Source organism: Lactuca sativa, chromosome 4 (genome assembly GCF_002870075.4).
Source record: "Lactuca sativa cultivar Salinas chromosome 4, Lsat_Salinas_v11, whole genome shotgun sequence".
Lineage (NCBI taxonomy): Eukaryota > Viridiplantae > Streptophyta > Magnoliopsida > Asterales > Asteraceae > Lactuca > Lactuca sativa.
In genome coordinates, this window is record NC_056626.2 from 297945792 (window position 1) to 297966585 (window position 20794).

Sequence of the window (20794 nt, forward strand, 5' to 3'; positions counted from 1 at the left end):
AATGAAATTTCTTGGTTGTGAAAATGAGACATTACACATAAACATCAACATCCTCACACACTTCATCAATGATTGTCCTACGTAAGATGTCGTGAGAAAAACCTAAAGAAAACATTCATACGTACTGAATGTGTATAAAAACAAAAATGACTTATTTTGAAACAAAAAAATATTAAGGACTAAATGTGTACAAAATGAGAAATATATTACCTTATTAAATCATTTTTCTTGGCTAACCTGAAGTAATCGGTCATAAGGACTGAATGTGTACAGTTCAACAAGTTGAATGAGTAAATGTGGACGAAAAAAAACTCAGTGACCAAATATGTACAAATTGAAAAATATATTACTTTTTTAAGTCATTATCCCTTAATAGATCACGGTCTCTTTATTGAATTTTCCAATACCACAACCCACCTATCGGTAAAAAAACAATTTCCTCAAAAATTAATTGTTTCTATTTGAGAATTTTTTTTTTATTTTGAACCGGTAAATATAATGTATAACACTTAAATCCACATATGTCCATCACAGAACTTGAACCCTCAATTTTAAGGAGGAAGGACACCACCTAATACCGCTAGGCTACAAACTTTTGTTGCGGTTCTGTTCGAGGAGTTAATGTCAAAAACTCAAAAATACAATTTTTTTTAATGCAATTTGTCTCTTCCTTCCCTGCCCAATTCTCAAACTGGGGTTTTTGACCTTTACAAAAACCTCGAAGCAATTTTGGTCATTCGCCAAAAGGATTTGAAACCAGACTGTACCCGCGGATCACCCAATCTGGGTGGGATTCGGCCGTCGAAGTCACCGGAATGGGTTCATGCGTAAACACTTTCTCACTTCATTATCCTACACGCCTTCTTCCAAATCCCCAATCTCAAACACACCTTCAACAAAAATCATCGATACTACTTCAAAATTCACTATATTTCAACTCCATGCTCAAAATTTCCCACAAACCAACTTCCATAATCACTTATCTCAAGAAACCCATTTCATATTACCCCCTAATCACCTCTTCCTCTTCGCCTTATAAACAAATCACCAAGTTCGTGTCCGAAAGAGTTGTAATTTTGCTTGTTGGGTCATTCATTTTCATGGGATGTTTCAATAAGAAGCCTGTATTAGCACAACCCGCACATGAAAGTACTCAAACTCAAAGCTCAGTGACTCAAGATAACGAAATCGACAATGAAGAGATTCTGTATATGAAATTATTGGAGGATAATCCGAAAAGTGTCGAGGCTTTGAAGTCGGTTTTCCATGCGAAGATGAAAAGAGGGAAAACGAAAGAGGCTATCAAGTATGTGGAAAGACTAATTTCTATTGAACCCAAGGAAGTTGAATGGAGGCTGTTGCAGGCTCTTTGTCATGAAATGATTGGGGAATATAGCAAGGCTAAGAGTTATTTCAAGACTATCTTGAAGGAGAGACCCCTCTTGCTTAGAGCTTTACATGTATAATTGTTTCTCCTTTCTCTATATTATTTAAGAAGATTAATTGTTGTTCTTGATTCTAATTCGATATTGATTTGATTACTGTTTCTATAGGGGCTTGCTATGGTTATGCACAAGAATCATGAAGGACCTGCTGTGTTTGAGATGCTAAATAAGGCTTTGGAAATCGCTCGTCAAAAGAAAAAAGTTTCAGAAGAAAGGAACATAAGACTATTAATTGGACAAATGCATGTTGTGAAGGTGATATATACTTTAAAATTACCAAAGTTCATTCTTTATATTTTTGTACTTTGATGACATATTTATAAATTCTTGTGTGGTATGCAGGGGGGATTTGATGAAGCCTTGAAACTATTCAAAGATCTTATAGATGAAAATCCTAGGGACTTTCGTCCTTATCTTTGTCAGGTGTTTTTTTAATCACTTTCTCTATTAAGTCATTCTTTCTGAATCAAATAAAAAAGAATCACCCATATGTAGCTTATTGGATTAAGACTAACCTCATTAAGTTCATTAATTTAAAAGGTAACAACACCTAAATGTTACTCAAAGTTCATCTTATTACTTTTAATCTCATCATCTAACAATGAGATCAATAAAATCCTTATCTAATGGTTACATTTCTTGGCCAATTAGGTGGAAATTGGTGTATATATGATTTTAGATTATGTAAATGTGGGAAAGTTGCAGTTTTGATGATATATTGATAGAAAAAGATAAGCAAAATGTTCATTAACTGTATGTAACATTATGATGGATGAGATGTATTTTACTCCATGATATAAAGGCAATCTTTTTTCTTACATGCTGGATTTGTTGTTTTGCTCTGTAAATTTAGAAATGTGAAGAATTTATTGGGAAGATTTTGCATTAATATGATTAAATTTATATTTTTATTCAGGGAATCGTATACAGCCTTCTTGATAAAAAGGAGGAAGCTGAAGAACAATTTTTGACATATCAAAGCCTTCTACCTGATGAATTTCCTCAGAGAGGATTCTTGGATGATGTCGTATTGGCAGCAAAAAACGAAATTAGACAACATGGAAAAAAAATGATGAAACCCGAGTTTTCATACAAGAAATAGGCATTTATTTGTTCATGATATGCTTATATGCTTCATGAGATTGTCCTGTTGTCAGTTATTGTCTTCTTTTGGATTTAAATAGTTTTTTGATAGCAAATTTTGTGTTATGTAGTTATAAGGTTTGTGGTGTTGAAAAAAAAGGTGCTCATTTGGGTATATTTTCTTATATATCTCATGCTGTGATCATCTTTATTTGAATAATGTTACTTGTTAGGGCAAATTTGTCAAGAAACGTTGGTTTTTTGGCTTGATATTAGGACTTAGGAGATTCAATCAAGAAATCTTTTTCTTTCGTTCATAAATAATTAGTGAAAATATTATTATAAAGTTTAATAGAATAAAATTAAATTTAGTGTGGAATGATTCTAACCTTTTAATGGGTAAGAGAATGTAGGGTTTTTTTAAGTGTTTGATAGGCTGTGTTAAACATGTTGCATAACGGCAGACTTAAATGGTAACTCTCAATAGTTCTATTGGAGGTTATCGAAATCAATTTTGGAAGTTATGTGCATAAAAATGCACTTTTGAGATTTTGAGCATTCAAGCCATTTGAATCCTTTTCATTTTAGCTAAACTTTTTGATGTTGCCAATTTAAGGTAAAACATATAAATCAAGTGACACAAGTATGCACTTGGGTTATTGGCTTTTGCAAATTCCTATAAAAACTTGTCAATTTAAGGGTTAACTGATTAGTATAACAACAAAATATATCATAACTAGGTGAATGCCCGCGCGTTGTACAAAAAAACCTATAAAGTTGAAATTTTTACAAATATATGTTTTTTTAATATTTAAATAATGTTGTTGTTAAATTTGATATAATAACTTGTATACTAAATTGATATATAATATATTGACTATTTTGAATTATATAATAATATATAAATCTATTATAACTTTATAATCTCAATTGGTTGAATGACTTTTACCCACGAGTTACACACGAATAAAATTAAATATAATATATGATTTAATGTTATTTATAGTTTTTGTTATTGTTAATTCATTTTTTAAATTTGTTTGCTTAAGGTTTTAATTACTATCATTATAATTATTTAAAACATCAAATATTGTTTTTTTATTTTAAAGCTAACAATATAATCATTTATATAGAGTTATTTTTAACTATTGTTATTTTAAGTTATTTTAAACTACTTATTTCGAAACTTTTAATGATTATAAAAATATATTTAGGAAATACTTTAGTTAATTTGAGATTAAAATTTAGTTTTTGCATTTATCACTTCAATTCATCACTTTTAACTATTTACAAATATTCTTTGGTTTTTTAAATGGAACTGAAATTTATATTTGAGTTGACATTTAATACACAGAAACACCTATATAGTCGAAGTTTTTACAAATATATGTTTTTTTAAATATAACAATAACGTTGTTGTTAAATTTGATATAATAATTCGGATACTAAATTGATATAATATATTGATTATTTTGAATTATATTATATTATATATATATATATATATATATATATATATATATATATATATATATATATATATATTATAACTTCATAATCTTAATCGTATGAATGACTTCTATCCACGAATTACACATTAATAAAATTAAATATTATATATGGTTTAATGTAATTTATATTTGTTGTTATTGTTAATTAATTTTTTAAAATTTATTTGCGTAATTTTTTAATTTCTATCATCATAATTATTTAATACATCAAACATTATTTTTTGATTTTAAAGGTAACAATATATTCATTTATATAGAGTTATTTTTAACTATTGTTATTGTAAGTTATTTTAAGCAACTTATTTGAAAACTTTTAATGACTATAAAAATATCTTTAGGAAATATTGTAACATTCGGATTCCCAGGTATTATATTTCATTCGTTTATTTTTGGAAGTTGTGAGGAGACTCGGCGAGTTGGTGTTTAAACTCGCCGAGTATGGTCGCGGATTCGTATCCGAATTCACAGCTGGACTCGGCGAGTTCATGAGTGGACTCGGCGAGTCCACGCTGTTTAATGAAACCCTAATTTCCAGGGTTTAAGACCTATTTAAGGGCCCTTAGGGCCGTCATTTACGACCACCAACCCCCAGAGAGAAACCCTAAAAGATCTAGAGCGTTTGTGAGGAAGGAGAGGCCATTCTTGATCCTTTTGTTGGTGTTTTTGCAAGAAAGAGGTGACCAAGGCAAGAGGAGGCTAAAGGAGGTGCGATTTTGGTGATTTCTGAGTTCTTAGAGACCATATTGAGGTATTTTGCTCGGACCTTCTTCAGTTTTGGTGTTGATTCTTAGTGTTAGGGTTTTCTAACCCTTTTAGAGGTTGAATAAGTGGAGCATTTGGTCCCTTCTCGAGTCTATGTTCTGGATCTGGACCTAAAGAGGTCCAGAGACCTTAACCCTTGGAGCTTTATGAGTCATTTTGGGAGCCATGAGCTTGGAATGTCATTTTTGGGGCTAAATCACCAAGTTAGACCATTTAGATGTTATATGAGTGTCAAGGTCTGAACTTTACGTGATTATCATGCTTGGGAAGGCTAGATCTATGAATGTATGGAACAGATCTGACCTTAGGAGACCTATGGAGTTTGTGCATGGCATGAACTCGTCGAGTTCGAAGAACAGACTCGGCGAGTAGGATGAGGGTTTCCCGTAAATCACTTAATGAGTAAACTTGCCGAGTTGGGGAATAACTCGGTGATTCAGGGAGAGTTAGGGGGACTGGAGTTCGAGGCGGAACTCGCCGAGTTGTTCTTGAGACTCGGCGAGTTGAGTCAGGGTGGCCCCGCGATTCATGCTAGGTGTGACTCGTCGAGTCAGGGGAAGTATTCGACGTGCCAAGAGAGGGACTAAGAGAGTCAGTAGACACGTGTAGACTCACCGAGTCGCCCTAGTGTACTCGACTAGTCGGGTCAAAGTTTGACCGTTGACTTTGTTGACTTTTAGGGTTGAGCATAGTTGTATTTATGAGAGTATTTACTTTATGTGATTAGGCGGAGGCTAGATCACATTTCTACCGAGTCAGAGACTTACCGAGACACCGAGGTGAGTCTTCTCACTATACGTTACCTAGAGTGGTATTATATGAGGACCAGAGGGTCTTATGTGTTATGTATGAGATTATGTGTTATGTGTTATATGTATGTTGTATGATGTTATAGACCGGACCGAAGGGTCCAACGATACAGACCGGGCCTGAGGGCCCAACGAGCTATGATTGGACCAGAGTGTCCAACGAGCTACGGGACTAAAGGGTCTCGCTGAGACACATCGACCGGAGGGTCGTATTATATTCTCGAGTGGCGTATGTGTTGTATACAGTATTTTGGGGAACTCACTAAGTATTTATGCTTACAGTTGTTGTGTTATGTGTTTCAGGTACCAGTGATGAGCGCGGGAAGGCGCCGACATGATTTGTACACACGCACATTGGAGTTTATATATTATGATCTTGGGGTTTTGTACTGATACAATGTTGATACAATGTTTTTAAAATAATTGTGAATGATATTTTATGGTTTTCAAAAGTGAAAATTGTTCAAATTTTTACGGTGTTACAAGTTGGTATCAGAGCCTTGGTTTGAGGGATTCAGATGTATCTTCGGGCGTATCTGAACTCAAACTGAGGATTTGAGGAAAATTTTGATAATGAAGTAAAATTTTTGAAAAGAGTAAAAAGAGTTTTAAGACAAACAGAGCATAGTCGTGTGTACGATCAGCCAGCGCCCGGTTGGTGAATCCCCAAAAGTACCCTTACATTATGTGTTATGAGATATGTTATGTTACATTATGCATGCTAGAGTAGGCTAGGTATACATATTAGGACTAAAGTGGCCTGATTTGTGATGCCTTAGCCTAAGAGATTTCTACTTCTGAGATGCTTTGAGAGTGAGTAGATAGCAGTTAGGAGCTCATAAGAATAGAGTACTTGTAATCCAAGATCCAAGGAGGAGGACTTGGAGTGAATGCTGATGCGGTGTGGTCAATAGTATTGGGCCCGTACTACTGAAGACACCGGATCAGTGGGCATTCGAAGTAAGAATCTTTTGGACAACGGAGGACGAGTAGGGTTGCGTCATCGAGTATGAGTATGCTCGATCGAGTCTCTGATGATTATTGTTGTATTTCAGAGGCATCATGGTTGGGACTCGACACACACCTGAGAGTAGTGGTGTCAGCGACGAGGAGATCCGTCGATTGATTCACGAGGAGGTGGCTGCTGCCATCCGAGCTGAGATTCCTGAGATGTTTGGGGACATCAAGACCACATTGATCGAGACTTTTGATGAGTGGTATGCAGCGCTGACTGAGGCTGTTGCTGCTGCCAGACCTCAGGGAGGTGACTCGTTGTTGTTTTGGGAGTTCAGCGACACGAAGCCACCAGAGTTCGACGGGACGCAGGACCCGATTTTCGCTATGAGATGGATCTCTGACATGAGGGATGTTTCTATATGTGTTCTTGTCCAGAGCACTTGAGGGTTCGGTTCGCCCTGAACTAGCTCCGCTTGGGAGCGAATGATTGGTGGAAGTTCGTGGCGGCGAACTTCACTTTGGCTAAGATTTCCGAGGTGACCTGGGAGAGGTTCACCGCTATGTTCAGAGAGGAGTATGTTCCCCCGGTGGAGAGGGAACGGTTGATTCAGGAGTTCTTGACCCTCAAGCAGGGTAGTGATTTTGTGGCAGTGATCACCAGGAAGTTTCATGAGAGGGCGATGTTTTGCCCTGAGCAGGTGTCTTCTGAGTAGGCTTGTATGAGCCGTTATCTGAGTGTTCTAAGGAGAGATATTCGGGAGTTTGTGGCGAACTCGACTTACCGTACATTTGCAGAGATCTAGGCAAATGCCTGGAAGAGGGAGATTGAGTTGGAGACTCAGGCCAGGGAGGAGGCCGAGTCACAGAGGGCGGATCGGCGACCGGCTCAGTCTCAGCCGGCAGCCAAGCAGGCTAGACCCGCTGATTCGAGATCTAGGGGCACGAATGGCCGCACTTGTGGGGAGTGCGGTAAGAGTCACAAGGGGTCGTGCAGGGCTGGAGTATGCTACAAGTGCGGGAAGGAGGGGCATATCGCGAGGGATTGCCCCCAAGGGATTTTCGATTTGCTTTCATTGCAACCAGACCGGCCATCGGAAGGCCGAGTGCCCTCAGCTTCTTCAGGGGTCAGCGCAGGGGTCTGCTCCTGCTGCTAGGGCTACCGAGGTTCGGCCGGTGAAGGCCGAGGCCCCGAAGGCTCGTGGGAGAGCATTTCAGTTGATTGCAGAGGAGGTCCGCGCGGCGCCCGATGTTGTGGCTGGTATGTATTCTCTATTCATCTCTTATTTGAGTTGAGTTTTTATGCTTATATGATGATGTATGTAGGTACTTTTCTTGTGAGTTCTGTACCTGCTTTGGTATTATTTGACTCGGGTGCGAGTCGTTCGTTTGTTTCCGTAGCATTTAGTCAGCACATTAGTATCCGTCGAGAGGCGTTGGATCGGCCTCTACGAGTTTCCATAGCTGATGAGCGAGCAGTGTATGCTTCAGATGTGATTCGAGGATGTGTCCTTGAGATCTTTGGTGTGGAGTTTCCGATAGATCTGGTTCTGATCGTGATGGGGGACGTGTGTGTTATAGTGGGTATGGATTGGTTGAGCCGATATGGAGCTGTGATAGACTGAGAGCGTCAATTGGTGATGATTCGAGACCCTAGTGAGGGAGTACTTACGGTGTACAGCGAGGGTACACGTACGGGGTCAGCATTTTGCTCGGCCGCCAGAGCAAGACAGAGTCTACAGCAGTGCTGTAAGGGATTTGTGGCATATGTGATGGATGCGAGGGTTGATTTAGAGAGACCGAAGTCAGTGGATGGGGTCCCGATAGTGCGTGAGTTTTCGGATGTGTTTCCAGAGGAGTTGTCGGGTGTGCCTCTGGAGAGGCAAGTAGATTTCGGTATTGAATTGGTTCCGGGAGCTGTGCCTATCGCCAAGGCGCCTTATCGCCTTGCGCCTCTGGAGATGCAGGAGCTATCCTCGCAGCTCCAGGAGCTGTTGGGGAAGGGGTTTATCAGGCCGAGCAGTTCGCCATGGGGGGCGCCTATTCTTTTTGTCAAGAAGAAGGATGGTTCGTACCGGATGTGCATTGATTATCGTGAGTTGAACAAGCTAACGGTCAAGAACCGTTACTGTGACAACCCAAAGTTTATTCCGTTATATTACCCCGTTTCCTTTAACGGAATATTCCATTTTATAAAAGTTCTGTTAATTTGAGGTCGGCAAATAAATCAATGTTTTATTTATTTATTTATATCTTATGTCGTTATCGTCGTGATAAAATAAATAAAGACAAGTAACTTACATTTCCATTTAATTGGAAAAAGTTAATTTTTATTACGACCATTTAACCCGGGTAAAAAGTTTAAAACCTCGTTAAACACTAGTATCGGGTAGTCGTATACCGGGTGCAACACCCAAGGTATATTTATAGGGAGTTGGATACTCCATTTGAAACTTTTACCACCCTAAACCCACTTCCTCTCTCTACTCTCTCTCTCATCAAGCCGATTTTGCCTCAAATCCGCGAGTTTCCACCTCCAAATCGTAAGTTCTTGTACCCTAGCTTGTTTTACAACCCATTACATGTCATTATAGCTCAAAAATCGTCCAAGAAGGCAAGGATTAAGGAGTTTAAGGCCCAAGAACACTCTAGGGCCGTAAACCCCTAAAATGGTGCCAAACTTGCCCTAAAACTCCTCCTTAAGGTTGGAAACTAAATTAGGATTAAGCCTAGAAGTGTTTAAACCTCAAAACAACAATTTTTAGAGCATAAAAGAGGGTTTACGGCCCAAGCACGTGCTTAGGCTGTAAACACCCTCTAAACTTGTAAAATCAAGTCCAAATCACTTCCAAACCACCCTTAGACTTAAGTTATGAATTAGGGACTTGCCATTTCGGACTTGGAACATTTAAACACATACATTTGTGGGGTAAAATAGATTTCACGGCCCAAGCATGTTCTTAGGCCGTAAACTCCCCTAAATCATACCAAATGATGAATTAAATCCCTTTAAAGAGCCTTATACCTTCACTAGAAAATGTTAGAATTAAACCAAAGGCCTAGAAATCAAGGAAAGGGGTGTATGAGAGTTTACTACCCTAAACCATAGGGTTTACGGCCGTAAACTCCCATGGAGTGGACTTTGGGCCGTAAACTCCAAGGGAGTAAACTCTTGGACCCTTAAACACCCCTATAGCCTTGTATAGTCCCCTAGAACGACTTCTAAATCCATATGAGACTTGAAAGATATCAAAAACACTCCTACCATGAGTTTACGGCCGTAAACTCATGGGGGATGTGGCTCCCAACCGTGAACTCACATAAAGTGAGTTTTAGGAGAGTAAACTCCTTATCCGAGCCATACACACCTTTAAATGTTACCCGGGACACCCCTAACACTTAATCAAAGTGTTTTTTGCACTTTAGGATATGTATACTTGTTTAATTAGTATTATATGTACTAATTGTATGTAAACATACGTTATCATATGTTAATAGGTCACTAAGTGTGTTCAAGTCTTTACTTGACACCGAGCACCCACCCGACACCTTCGTCGGATCCACTTACATCAGGTGAGTTCATACCCCTTAATGAACCTTTTCAACTGTTTTTACATGTTTTATGGGGGGGAATACAAGTTAAACATGTCAGTTATCATATCAATCACATGTGATTGATAACCCGCATGCACAAGGATTTCTTACACTGTCAACTGTTTTACCAAATTTGATACTGTAAATGGTTTTCTAAAATGTCTTTACTTGTTCAAATCTTTACTTATATTGTTTATCAAAGTTATAACCAAATGCGTTTATGAAATTTTTTCTAAGGATTTTTAAAGGCTTACAAACTTATTTTACAAAAGAATACCAAGTCGTGATTTTCTTAAGTATAAAGATTTTCTTAAAGATTTTCATCAAAGTTTTCTCCCATGTTTTTATACTCCTACTGGGCTAAGATACTACTGCTTCACTTCTACTTAGTTTAAACTCCTACTTGATAACGTTTTCACTTCATGATGCACTTATACTTGTTAACACTTCTACTTCACTTATAGTTGTTAACACTTCTACTTCACTTATACTTGTTAACGCTTCTACTTCACTTGTACTGGTTAACGCTTCTACTTCACTTATACTTGTTAACGCTTCTACTTCACTTATACTTATTAACGCTCCTACTTCCCGATATGCTTCTACTTCACGATACGCTTCCACTTAGTTAAATGTATGCCTGTACATGTATAGTTATATAAATAATGGTTAAAGGACTTAGGAAGGCTAGTTCACCCTATTTCCTTTTCTTCGTTGAGATGTGGTCTGGTGGGATCGGATATCCATCCGAAGGTCGTTTGATCATTAATTATATATCATGTATACATGTATAGACATATGGGTTTACATCGGTCGGTTCAGTTATGAGTCTCTACTGCTAGTCCAACACTTACATCAGAATCCATTATTCGGGATACATCTTCAGGACACGGCCTTCTCCGTTGTCTAGTTGGTAACCAGAGTCTCTTGTAGGGAGAGCGGACATTGTGTGTATAGATCTATACGGGATTGACACCCCCGCACCCTGACTGCTAGCTACAGTCCACGGCCTGCCAAGACAAGGGGTGACAAATGTCACATCTTTATTTTGACGCTTGTAGGGCGTCAAGCTCTCTAGTGTCTATCAGTATGGTTATGAGTATCTCGGGGTTACCTTATAATTCATGGCCTTAAGGTAGCAACGCTTAACACTGTAAGCTGGGAATACACACCTGGAAAATACACACCTTGAATATATACACACCTAGAATCACACTATTTTTAGACCTTACTGGACGTGTCATTCATTTGATCATGTCTGGGGTCTGTAGCCACTGTTTTAGACCTTACTAGACGTGGCATTCATTTGATCCTGTCTGGGGTCTGTGTCTCTTTGTTTTAGACCTTGCTAGACGTATCATTCATTTGATCATGTTTGGGGTCTGTGTCTCTCTGTTTTTAGACCTTACTAGACGTGTCATTCATTTGACACCGTCTGGGGTCTGTATCTCCTCTTGTTAGACTGAGCCAGGCGTGTCGTTCGTTCGATACTCTCCTGGAGTCTATGATCTCTTTCGCCTTAGTCAACAGTCCTCACTGCTGAGGCATATGTTATTTTCCCTGATATTATCCTACTTTCTTTAAAATCAAACACCGTATTTTGATAATGATAGTGTTTAAGGGAAAATCACTTTTACAAACATAACTCTGTCAAGTCTTGGTAGAAGACTGCTCTTATTTAAGAAAATATAGGATTTTCTGGGAAGGACTCTAATACACTTTAGAATCTAAAACTCCTACTTTTATAAAGTTATTTTGAACTTACACAAATGACACTAAATACTTATGAACTCACCAACATTTGTAAAAATGCTGATACTCGCTTTCAAATAACTTGTATTCTCAAGTCAGCAATAGACAAGTATATCCCAGGCGCTTTTGGTAGAGACCGTTTAGTACCAAGCTGCACCTTTATTATTACTTGTATTACTTTGATGTTACATGTAATGTAAACTATGTAAAACTATTACTATTAATGCAATGGTTGTTGTACTTTGATTACTATACTGCATATGTTGTGATACTTGACATGACGTCATCCACCCCAGAACGTTTCCGCCGTTCTGGTTTTAGGGTGTGACAGTTACCCGTTTCCAAGGATCGATGATTTGTTCGATCAGTTGCAGGGAGCATCTTAGTTCTCCAAGATCGATTTGAGGTTTGGGTATCATCAGGTGAGGGTGCGGGAGGAGGACGTCCAGAAGACGGCATTCCGGACTCGTTATGGGCATTACGAGTTCGTGGTAATGCCTTTCGGACTCACCAACGCACCGACGGTGTTCATGGATCTCATGAACAGAGTGTGCAGACCGTTGTTGGATCGCTCAGTGATCGTGTTCATCGACGACATATTGGTGTATTCGAGATCCAGAGAGCAGCATGAGGAGCATTTGAGGGAGATCCTCGGATTTATGAGATCAGAGAGGCTTTATGCCAAGTTCTCCAAATGTGAGTTCTGGCTACGAGAGGTTCAATTTTTGGGGCATCTCGTTAACCAGAATGGGATATTGGTCGACCCGGCCAAGATTGAGGCGGTCATGAGGTGGGAGGTGCCGAGATCATCCACCAAGATCAGGAGCTTTATGGGTTTGGCTGGCTATTATCGGAGATTTATTAAGGATTTCTCCAAGATCGCCGTGCCACTCACCAAGTTGACCCGGAAGGGTGTTGCGTTTTCTTGGGGTCCGAAGCAGCAGACCTCGTTCAAGACACTTCGCCATAAATTATGCGAAGCCCCAGTGTTAGCCCTTCCGGAAGGGATGGAGGATTTTGTGTTATATTGTGATGCATCGATATCCGGATTGGGAGCGATGCTTATGCAGAGGGGGCATGTGATAGCATATGCATCGAGTCAGCTTAAGCCTCATGAGTCGAGGTATCCCACTCATGATTTGGAACTGGGAGCGGTAGTGTTTGCCCTTAAGATCTGGCGACATTATCTGTATGGGGTTCGGTGTGCGATATACACGGACCACAAGAGCTTGAAGTATTTGATGGATCAGCCCAACCTGAATATGCGCCAGAAGAGGTGGTTGGACGTGGTCAAGGATTATGATTGTGAGATCCTGTACCACTCGGGCAAGGCTAATGTTGTAGCCGATGCATTGAGCCGTAGGGCGGAGGGCGCCCCAATGCGAGATGTTTGTTTGAGATTGACAGTGATGACACCGGTGTTGGATGCTATTCGTGGGGCCCAGGCTGAGGTTGTGAGGCCAGAAAGCCAGAAGAGAGAGCGATTTGTTGGGCTGGTATCGGAATTTGTTACCGATAGCCGGGGGCTTATGACATTTCAGGGTCAGATATTGGTACCGTCTGTGGGCGGAACGCGTACCATTTTGATGGAAGAGGCTCATCGATCGAAATTCTCGATCCATCCCGGGCCAATAAGATGTATTTGGACCTGAAAAAGGAATATCGGTAGCCCTGTATGAAGAGGGATGCCGCATGGTTTGTAGAGAGATGCTTGACCTGTCGCAGGGTTAAGGCCGAGCACCAGCGTCCACATGGTAAGCTATAGCCATTAGAGATTCCCGAGTGGAAATGGGAACAGATTACCATGGATTTCATCACCAAATTGCCAAGGACCGCGAGGGGTGTAGATGCAATTTGGGTGATTATGGACAGGTTGATGAAGAGTGCTCACTTCCTGGCCATCAGTGAGAGCTCTTCCGTGGAGAGGTTGGCCGAGATGTACGTTTCACTTCCAGATTCTGGAAGAAGTTTCATGAGGAATTGGGTACGAGACTGCATTTTAGTACTGCATACCACCCACAGACTGACAGGCAGAGTGAGCGGACGATTCAGATGCTCGAGAACATGCTCCGAGCATGTGTGTTGGATTCCAGCGGGAGTTGGGACACGTATTTGCCCTTGGCAGAGTTTTCTTACAACAATAACCATCATTCAAGCATTGGCATGCCACCCTTTGAGTTGTTGTATGGGAGGAGGTGTCGAACCCCCATTTGCTAGGGAGAAGTAGGGCAACGTGTGATGGGTAGCACCGAGATTATGCTTCAGATGACAGAGCAGATCCAGCAGGTCAGACAGAGGTTGTTGACCGCTTAGAGTCGTCAGAAGAGTTATGCGGACAGACGCCGGTCCGAGCTCGAGTTTTAGGTCGGCGACTTTGTGCTCCTGAAGGTTTCTCCTTGGAAAGGAGTGATTCGATTCAGGAAGAGGGGCAAGTTGGGGCCCCGATATATTGGTCCTTTCATGGTAATCGCGAGGGGAGGCAGGGTAGCCTATCGTTTGGAGTTACCAGCAGAGTTGGGTCAGATTCATGACACCTTCCACGTGTCGCAGCTGCGAAAGTGTATAGCCGACGAGTCGGTAGTGGTGCCATTGGAAGATATTCAGGTGGATGCGAGCCTGAATTATGTTGAGAGACCGGTGGCGATTAGGGATCGGAAGATCAAGGTTTTGAGTAACAAGGAGGTGTCTCTGGTCCAGGTCCAGTGGCAGCAACGGAAAGGGTCAGAGTTAACTTGGGAACCGGAGCGTGAGATGCGGGAGCAGCATCCAGATTTGTTTGCAGAGTGAGACTTCGAGGGCGAAGTCTGATTCTAGTAGGGGAGAATTGTAACATTCGGATTCCCAGGTATTATATTTCATTCGTTTATTTTTGGAAGTTGTGAGGAGACTCGGCGGGTTGGTGTTTAAACTCGCCGAGTATGGTCGCGGATTCGTATTCGAGTTCACAGCTGGACTCGGCGAGTTCATGAGTGGACTCGGCGAGTCCACGCTGTTTAATGAAACCCTAATTTCCAGGGTTTAAGACCTATTTAAGGGCCCTTAGGGCCGTCATTTACGACCACCAACCCCCAGAGAGAAACCCTAAAAGATCTAGAGCGTTTGTGAGGAAGGAGAGGCCATTCTTGATCCTTTTGTTGATGTTTTTGCAAGAAAGAGGTGACCAAGGCAAGAGGAGGCTAAAGGAGGTGCGATTTTGGTGATTTCTGAGTTCTTAGAGACCATATTGAGGTATTTTGCTCGGACCTTCTTCAGTTTTGGTGTTGATTCTTAGTGTTAGGGTTTTCTAACCCTTTTAGAGGTTGAATAAGTGGAGCATTTGGTCCCTTCTCGAGTCTATGTTCTGGATCTGGACCTAAAGAGGTCCAGAGACCTTAACCCTTGGAGCTTTATGAGTCATTTTGGGAGCCATGAGCTTGGAATGTCATTTTTGGGGCTAAATCACCAAGTTATACCATTTAGATGTTATATGAGTGTCAAGGTCTGAACTTTACGTGATTATCATGCTTAGGAAGGCCAGATCTATGAATATATGGAGCAGATCTGACCTCAGGAGACCTATGGAGTTTGTGCATGGCATGAACTCACCGAGTCCGAAGAACAGACTCGGCGAGTAGGATGAGGGTTTCCCGAAAATCACTCAGTGAGTAGACTTGCCAAGTTGGGGAATAACTCGGTGAGTCAGGGAGAGTTAGGGGGACTGGAGTTCGAGGCGGAACTCGCTGAGTTGTTCTTGAGACTCGGCGAGTTGAGTCGGGGTGGCCCCGCGATTCATGCCAGGTGTGACTCGTCGAGTCAGGGGAAGTATTCGACGTGCCAAGAGAGGGACTAAGAGAGTCAGTGGACACGTGTAGACTCGCCGAGTCGCCCTAGTGCACTCGACAAGTCGGGTAAAAGTTTGACCGTTGACTTTGTTGACTTTTAGGGTTGAGCATAGTTGTATTTATGAGAGTATTGACTTTATGTGATTAGGCGGAGGCTAGATCACATTTCTACCAAGTCAGAGACTTACCAAGACACCGAGGTGAGCCTTCTCACTATATGTTACCTAGAGTGGTATTATGTGTGGACCAGAGGGTCTTATGTGTTATGTATGAGATTATGTGCTATGTGTTATATGTATGTTGTATGATGTTATAGACTGGACCGAAGGGTCCAACGATACAGACCGAGCCTGAGGGCCCAACGAGCTATGACCGGACCAGAGGGTCCAACGAGCTACGGGACTGGAGGGTCCCGCTGAGACACATCGACCGAAGGGTCGTATTATAGCCTCGAGTGGCGTATGTGTTATATACGGTATTTTGGGGAACTCACTAAGAATTTATGCTTACAGTGGTTGTGTTATGTGTTTCAGGTACCAGTGATGAGCGCGGGAAGGCGCCGACATGATTCGTACACACGCACATTGGAGTTTATATATTATGATCTTGGGGATTTGTACTGATACAATGTTTTTAAAATGATTGTAGATGATATTTTATGGTTTTCAAAAGTGAAAATTGTTCAAATTTTTACGGTGTTACAAATATTTTATTTAAATTGATATTACAATTTAGTTTTTGTATTTATCACTATAATTTATCACTTTTAACTATTTACAAAATATTCTTTGGCTTTTTTAGTGGAACTGAAATTTACATATTTATGTTGAGTTATGTTATATTTAAATTAAAAATTAATGTATTTTGTCCAGACTATTCAAAAGTTGTAGTACTAAAGTGATAATGGTTTACAAACAACAACATTCTAAATCTAATTAATTAAGTATAATATGTTAAAATTTAAAGGCATAACTTTATAAATAGAAGTAAAGATATTATTTTAAAATTGAAATTTAGTCTATTTATGATTATACTTTAGGTTTGATATATATTTAAACTTATTAACCAACTTATAATCATTATTAGAAAGACACTACAATTTATCAATTTTATTTATTTATAAAATATTATTTGGGTTGTTTAAGTTAAACTAAAATTTATATTTAAGTTGATCCTGTAATGTTATATTTAAATTAATAATTGAAGAATTTTATATAATTTGTTCCAAAATTATAAAATGATAATGGTTTACATCCAAAAATATATTAAAGCTAATAAATTAAATATAATATGTTAAAAGTGAAAAAACATAATTTTATAAATATAATAAAGATATTATTTTAATATTGAAATTTAGTTTATATATGATTACACTTTAGGTTTGATATTTATTTAACCTAATTTACCAAATTATAATTATTATTAGAAAGAAATTGAAAAGTAATGGGAGTTTCAAATAAATGTGATGACAGGAAATAATAATCGGAGTTTCAAATGAATGTAGTGAAAGGAAAAATGTTTCCTTTATAAGTATATAATGATATAATGATAAGGATAATGATTTGTTAATTTAAGGGTTAGTTGTTGTCTATATTTTATCCAAAATATTTAAATTACAATACATAATCAAATATTTTCGTTTTCTATTTTTTATCTAAAAATATTTGAAAAGTAAAAACATCATTTTATCACTTTTTAATTTTTATATGATGTAATTTTTTAGATTTATTTTTATTTATCTTATACAAATATATTTATTTTTATAAAAAAAAAACATGATGTGTTATTATAAAAAATATGTTATTATAGAAATAATAATATGTTGTTATTTTATTTTAAAAATATAAGTATGTGGTTTTAAGTTAAAGATAAAAATATGTTTCGGTTGTGCTTTCATAATATAAGTACAGTAAATTTTATATTGCTTTGATATAAAATGTTGATATTTAATTTTAAAAAAATATTTAGTTCTATCAAATTTTGAATATATTCCTTAAAAAGACATAATTTTTTTAAAGCAAAATTAAGAAACATTTTAGCTGCTAGTTAACTTGGTTGCTACACATGCTAAAATAATTAATTATATGAACTGTAACGTTCCAAAATTAAGGCCAAAAAATCATTTTTTAATTATAATAAAAAAAATCCTTCAAAATATATCCATAAATCATAATAAAATCAAGTTTGATAAAAACGTCCAAATACATCAAAGTAAGGTAAAATGCGGAACATCATGGTGTGTGCGATGCGATCACCCTGAACTCTTCCCATTGGATCCGGAAGTACATAAAACACAAACTGAAAATTGGAAGCACAAAGTTAGTGAATTGTAACACCCAAAAATTTTGAACAAATTTTAAACTTTCAAAACATGTCAAGTTCATTAAAACATTACAACTTTGTTTTCAAAATACACTTTTATCAGAGTATTCCCAGAAACATAAACATAGTCGGAGGAGCGGTACGATCATGCCTTCGCCTTGCCGCGATCACCTGAGGTACCTGAAACAATAAACTGAAACTGTAAGCCTGAGAGCTTAGTGAATTACCCCCAAAATACCAACGCCATACGGATATAATCGTATTATATCATATAAACATAGAAGCAAACAATACATCATGCGTAATGAGCCATCAGTCTGACTGGACCGAATCCCAGTCCTTAGTCTATTTGGACCGCTCTCCGAGCCCTCGGCACGTCTGGGCCGCCCTCCTCGAGGCCTTCAGTCTATCCGGACCGCTTGTTGGGCCTTCGGCCTGACTAGATTTGCCCGGCCCGGGCCTGCAGTCTACCCGGTCCGCCCAGGGTGTCTTGGCCTACTGCACACAGCAGGACCTGCCTCAACCCTTTCCCTAAACCAACAAACATGTGCACATAGTATATAAATATCCTAACCAGGATTCCAATCCAACCGGTCACTAGCATAACATTACCCTATATCCCGGGTACCGTCCTTAACCAGGTCTCTAACACATACCATCCTAACTACCAGGATGCAAACATATCAAAGCAATCACATAACAACAACTACCCGGATTTCCATCCGATAAGGGCCGGCCTTGGTGCCATAGACCCTGTCGATATAGTGAGGATAACTCACCTTGCAACTATAGTCTGAACTAGAAAACTCAACTCCCTGATCCAACCCGAATTCCACCACCTATAGATACGTAACCCTTTTTATAAATCTCCAAATTACCAGAATACTCTCAGAAGCCAACTGGTCAACGCTTGGGTCCAAGTCAAAGTCCATAGTCAAAGTCAACAGTCCATGTTGACTTGACTCGTCGAGTGTAGATCACCAACTCGTCGAGTCCTTCTTGAACTTGAGAAGTCGTGAAATCCTTAATTGGCTCGTCGAGTTCCCCTTTAACTCGCCGAGTCCATACGTGTCCAAGGCTTTTTAGGAGAAACCCTAGCCGACTCGTCGAGTCCACGAACGACTTGCCGAGTTTAAGGCAATCTTTAACTGACTCACCGAGTTGTTCATCCACTCGTCGAGTTCAAGGCCATCTTCAACGGACTCGTCGAGTTGTTCCTCCAACTTGCCGAGTCCTTGCAGATATTTATCCATGCAGATGCTTTTTAAGCCATGACAAGGTTCCAGATTACAGATCCAAGATTCTAGGGCATGTTTATCACGTAAAGTTGCAAACTTTACGTGCATTCAAGGCTTTAAGACTCTTAAATGAAAAACTAAGCTTTCAATGAAGTCTCACACTTGAGGGAAGGCTCCTGCTCGGCAAAGCTGATGACTTTATGGATCTAGAGGTCAAAGTGAGTCCAGATCTGAAGTTACAACTTCAGATCTTATCTTAAACATAGGGAGCCTCTCATAATACCCATTCAAAGGAGGTTAAAAGAGGGATGAGCTAAAGGAATAACTTAATACCTTCTAGAGAGTGACAATTGATGAATCTATTAGCTCCCCACGAGTTCCTGGACTTGATTTTCCTTGTTTCCCCAAGTGTTTCCTTCTCCAAATTTCTTCCTCCAAGCTTGAACACACCAAAGGAACACACACACACACACGATTTAGGGTTTGAGAGGGACAAGGGGTAGTAAGGGGGAGGCTGGGGGAGGCCAATGATCCTTTAAATAGGGTGCCAAACCCCGAGGTTTAGGGTTTCATCCTCCAGCTCCTACTCGTTGAGTCCCTTATTGGACTCGACGAGTAGGTCACTTAAACGTGCAACCCAACCTGCTGTTACTCAATGAGTAGGGCAACCAACTCGTCGAGTAGGCCTTGAAAACAAGAAAATTCTTATATTACATCGATACCTGAGAATCGGGGCGTTAGAATTCTCCCCCACTAGAACTAGACTTCGTCCTCGAAGTCTGCTGCAGTGAACAATCCCAGATAATGCTCCCGCATCTCTGCCTCTGGCTCCCACGTCCATTCGGACCTCTTCCGGTGCTCCTACTGTACCTTCACCAAAGGTATCTCCTTGTTCCGTAGTATCTTCATCTTCCTTTCCAGTATGGCCACGAGCCTCTCCACATAATTCAAGCGCTCATCGACCTGAATATCATTCAACGATACCACCGCCTCCTGATCCATGACGCACTTTCTCAGCTGCGAAATGTGGAAAGTGTTGTGTATCCAACTAAGCTTCTCCGGCAGCTCTAGCCTGTAAGCCACCTTCCCAACCCTAGCAATGATCCTGAAAGGCCCAATATATCGGAGGCCCAATTTTCCCCTCTTCCTGAAGCGGATCACGCCTTTCCAGGGCGAGACCTTCAGGAGTACCATGTCACCAACCTGAAATTCCAACTTAGATCGGCGTTTGTCAACATAACTCTTCTGCCGACTCTGAGCGGTCTGCAAACACTGTCTAACCTGCTGGATCTTTTTGGTAGTCTGCAAGACTACCTCCGTACTACCCATCACTCTGTGTCCAACTTCACCCCAACAGACCGGGGTGCGACATCTCCGTTCGTACAACAGCTCGAATGGCGGGGCGCCAAGGCTAGAATGATAGTTGTTGTTGTAGGCGTACTCCGTAAGCGGTAGGTGAGAATCCCAACTCCCCCCGAAATCAATGACACATGCCCTCAACAT

General features: G+C 39.9%; 1 protein-coding gene across 1 annotated transcript; it reads left to right on the plus strand.

Annotated features, from left to right (window-relative positions):
* The first annotated feature begins 653 nt into the window (after window positions 1-653).
* Window positions 654-2715, plus strand: LOC111882892 (protein SLOW GREEN 1, chloroplastic). Its single transcript, XM_023879266.3, has 4 exons — window positions 654-1460; window positions 1554-1700; window positions 1788-1868; window positions 2362-2715. Exons 1-4 carry the CDS (start codon window positions 816-818, stop codon window positions 2545-2547), a joined length of 1059 nt encoding a protein of 352 aa, XP_023735034.1. The 5' UTR covers window positions 654-815; the 3' UTR covers window positions 2548-2715.
* Window positions 2716-20794: the final 18079 nt, after the last annotated feature.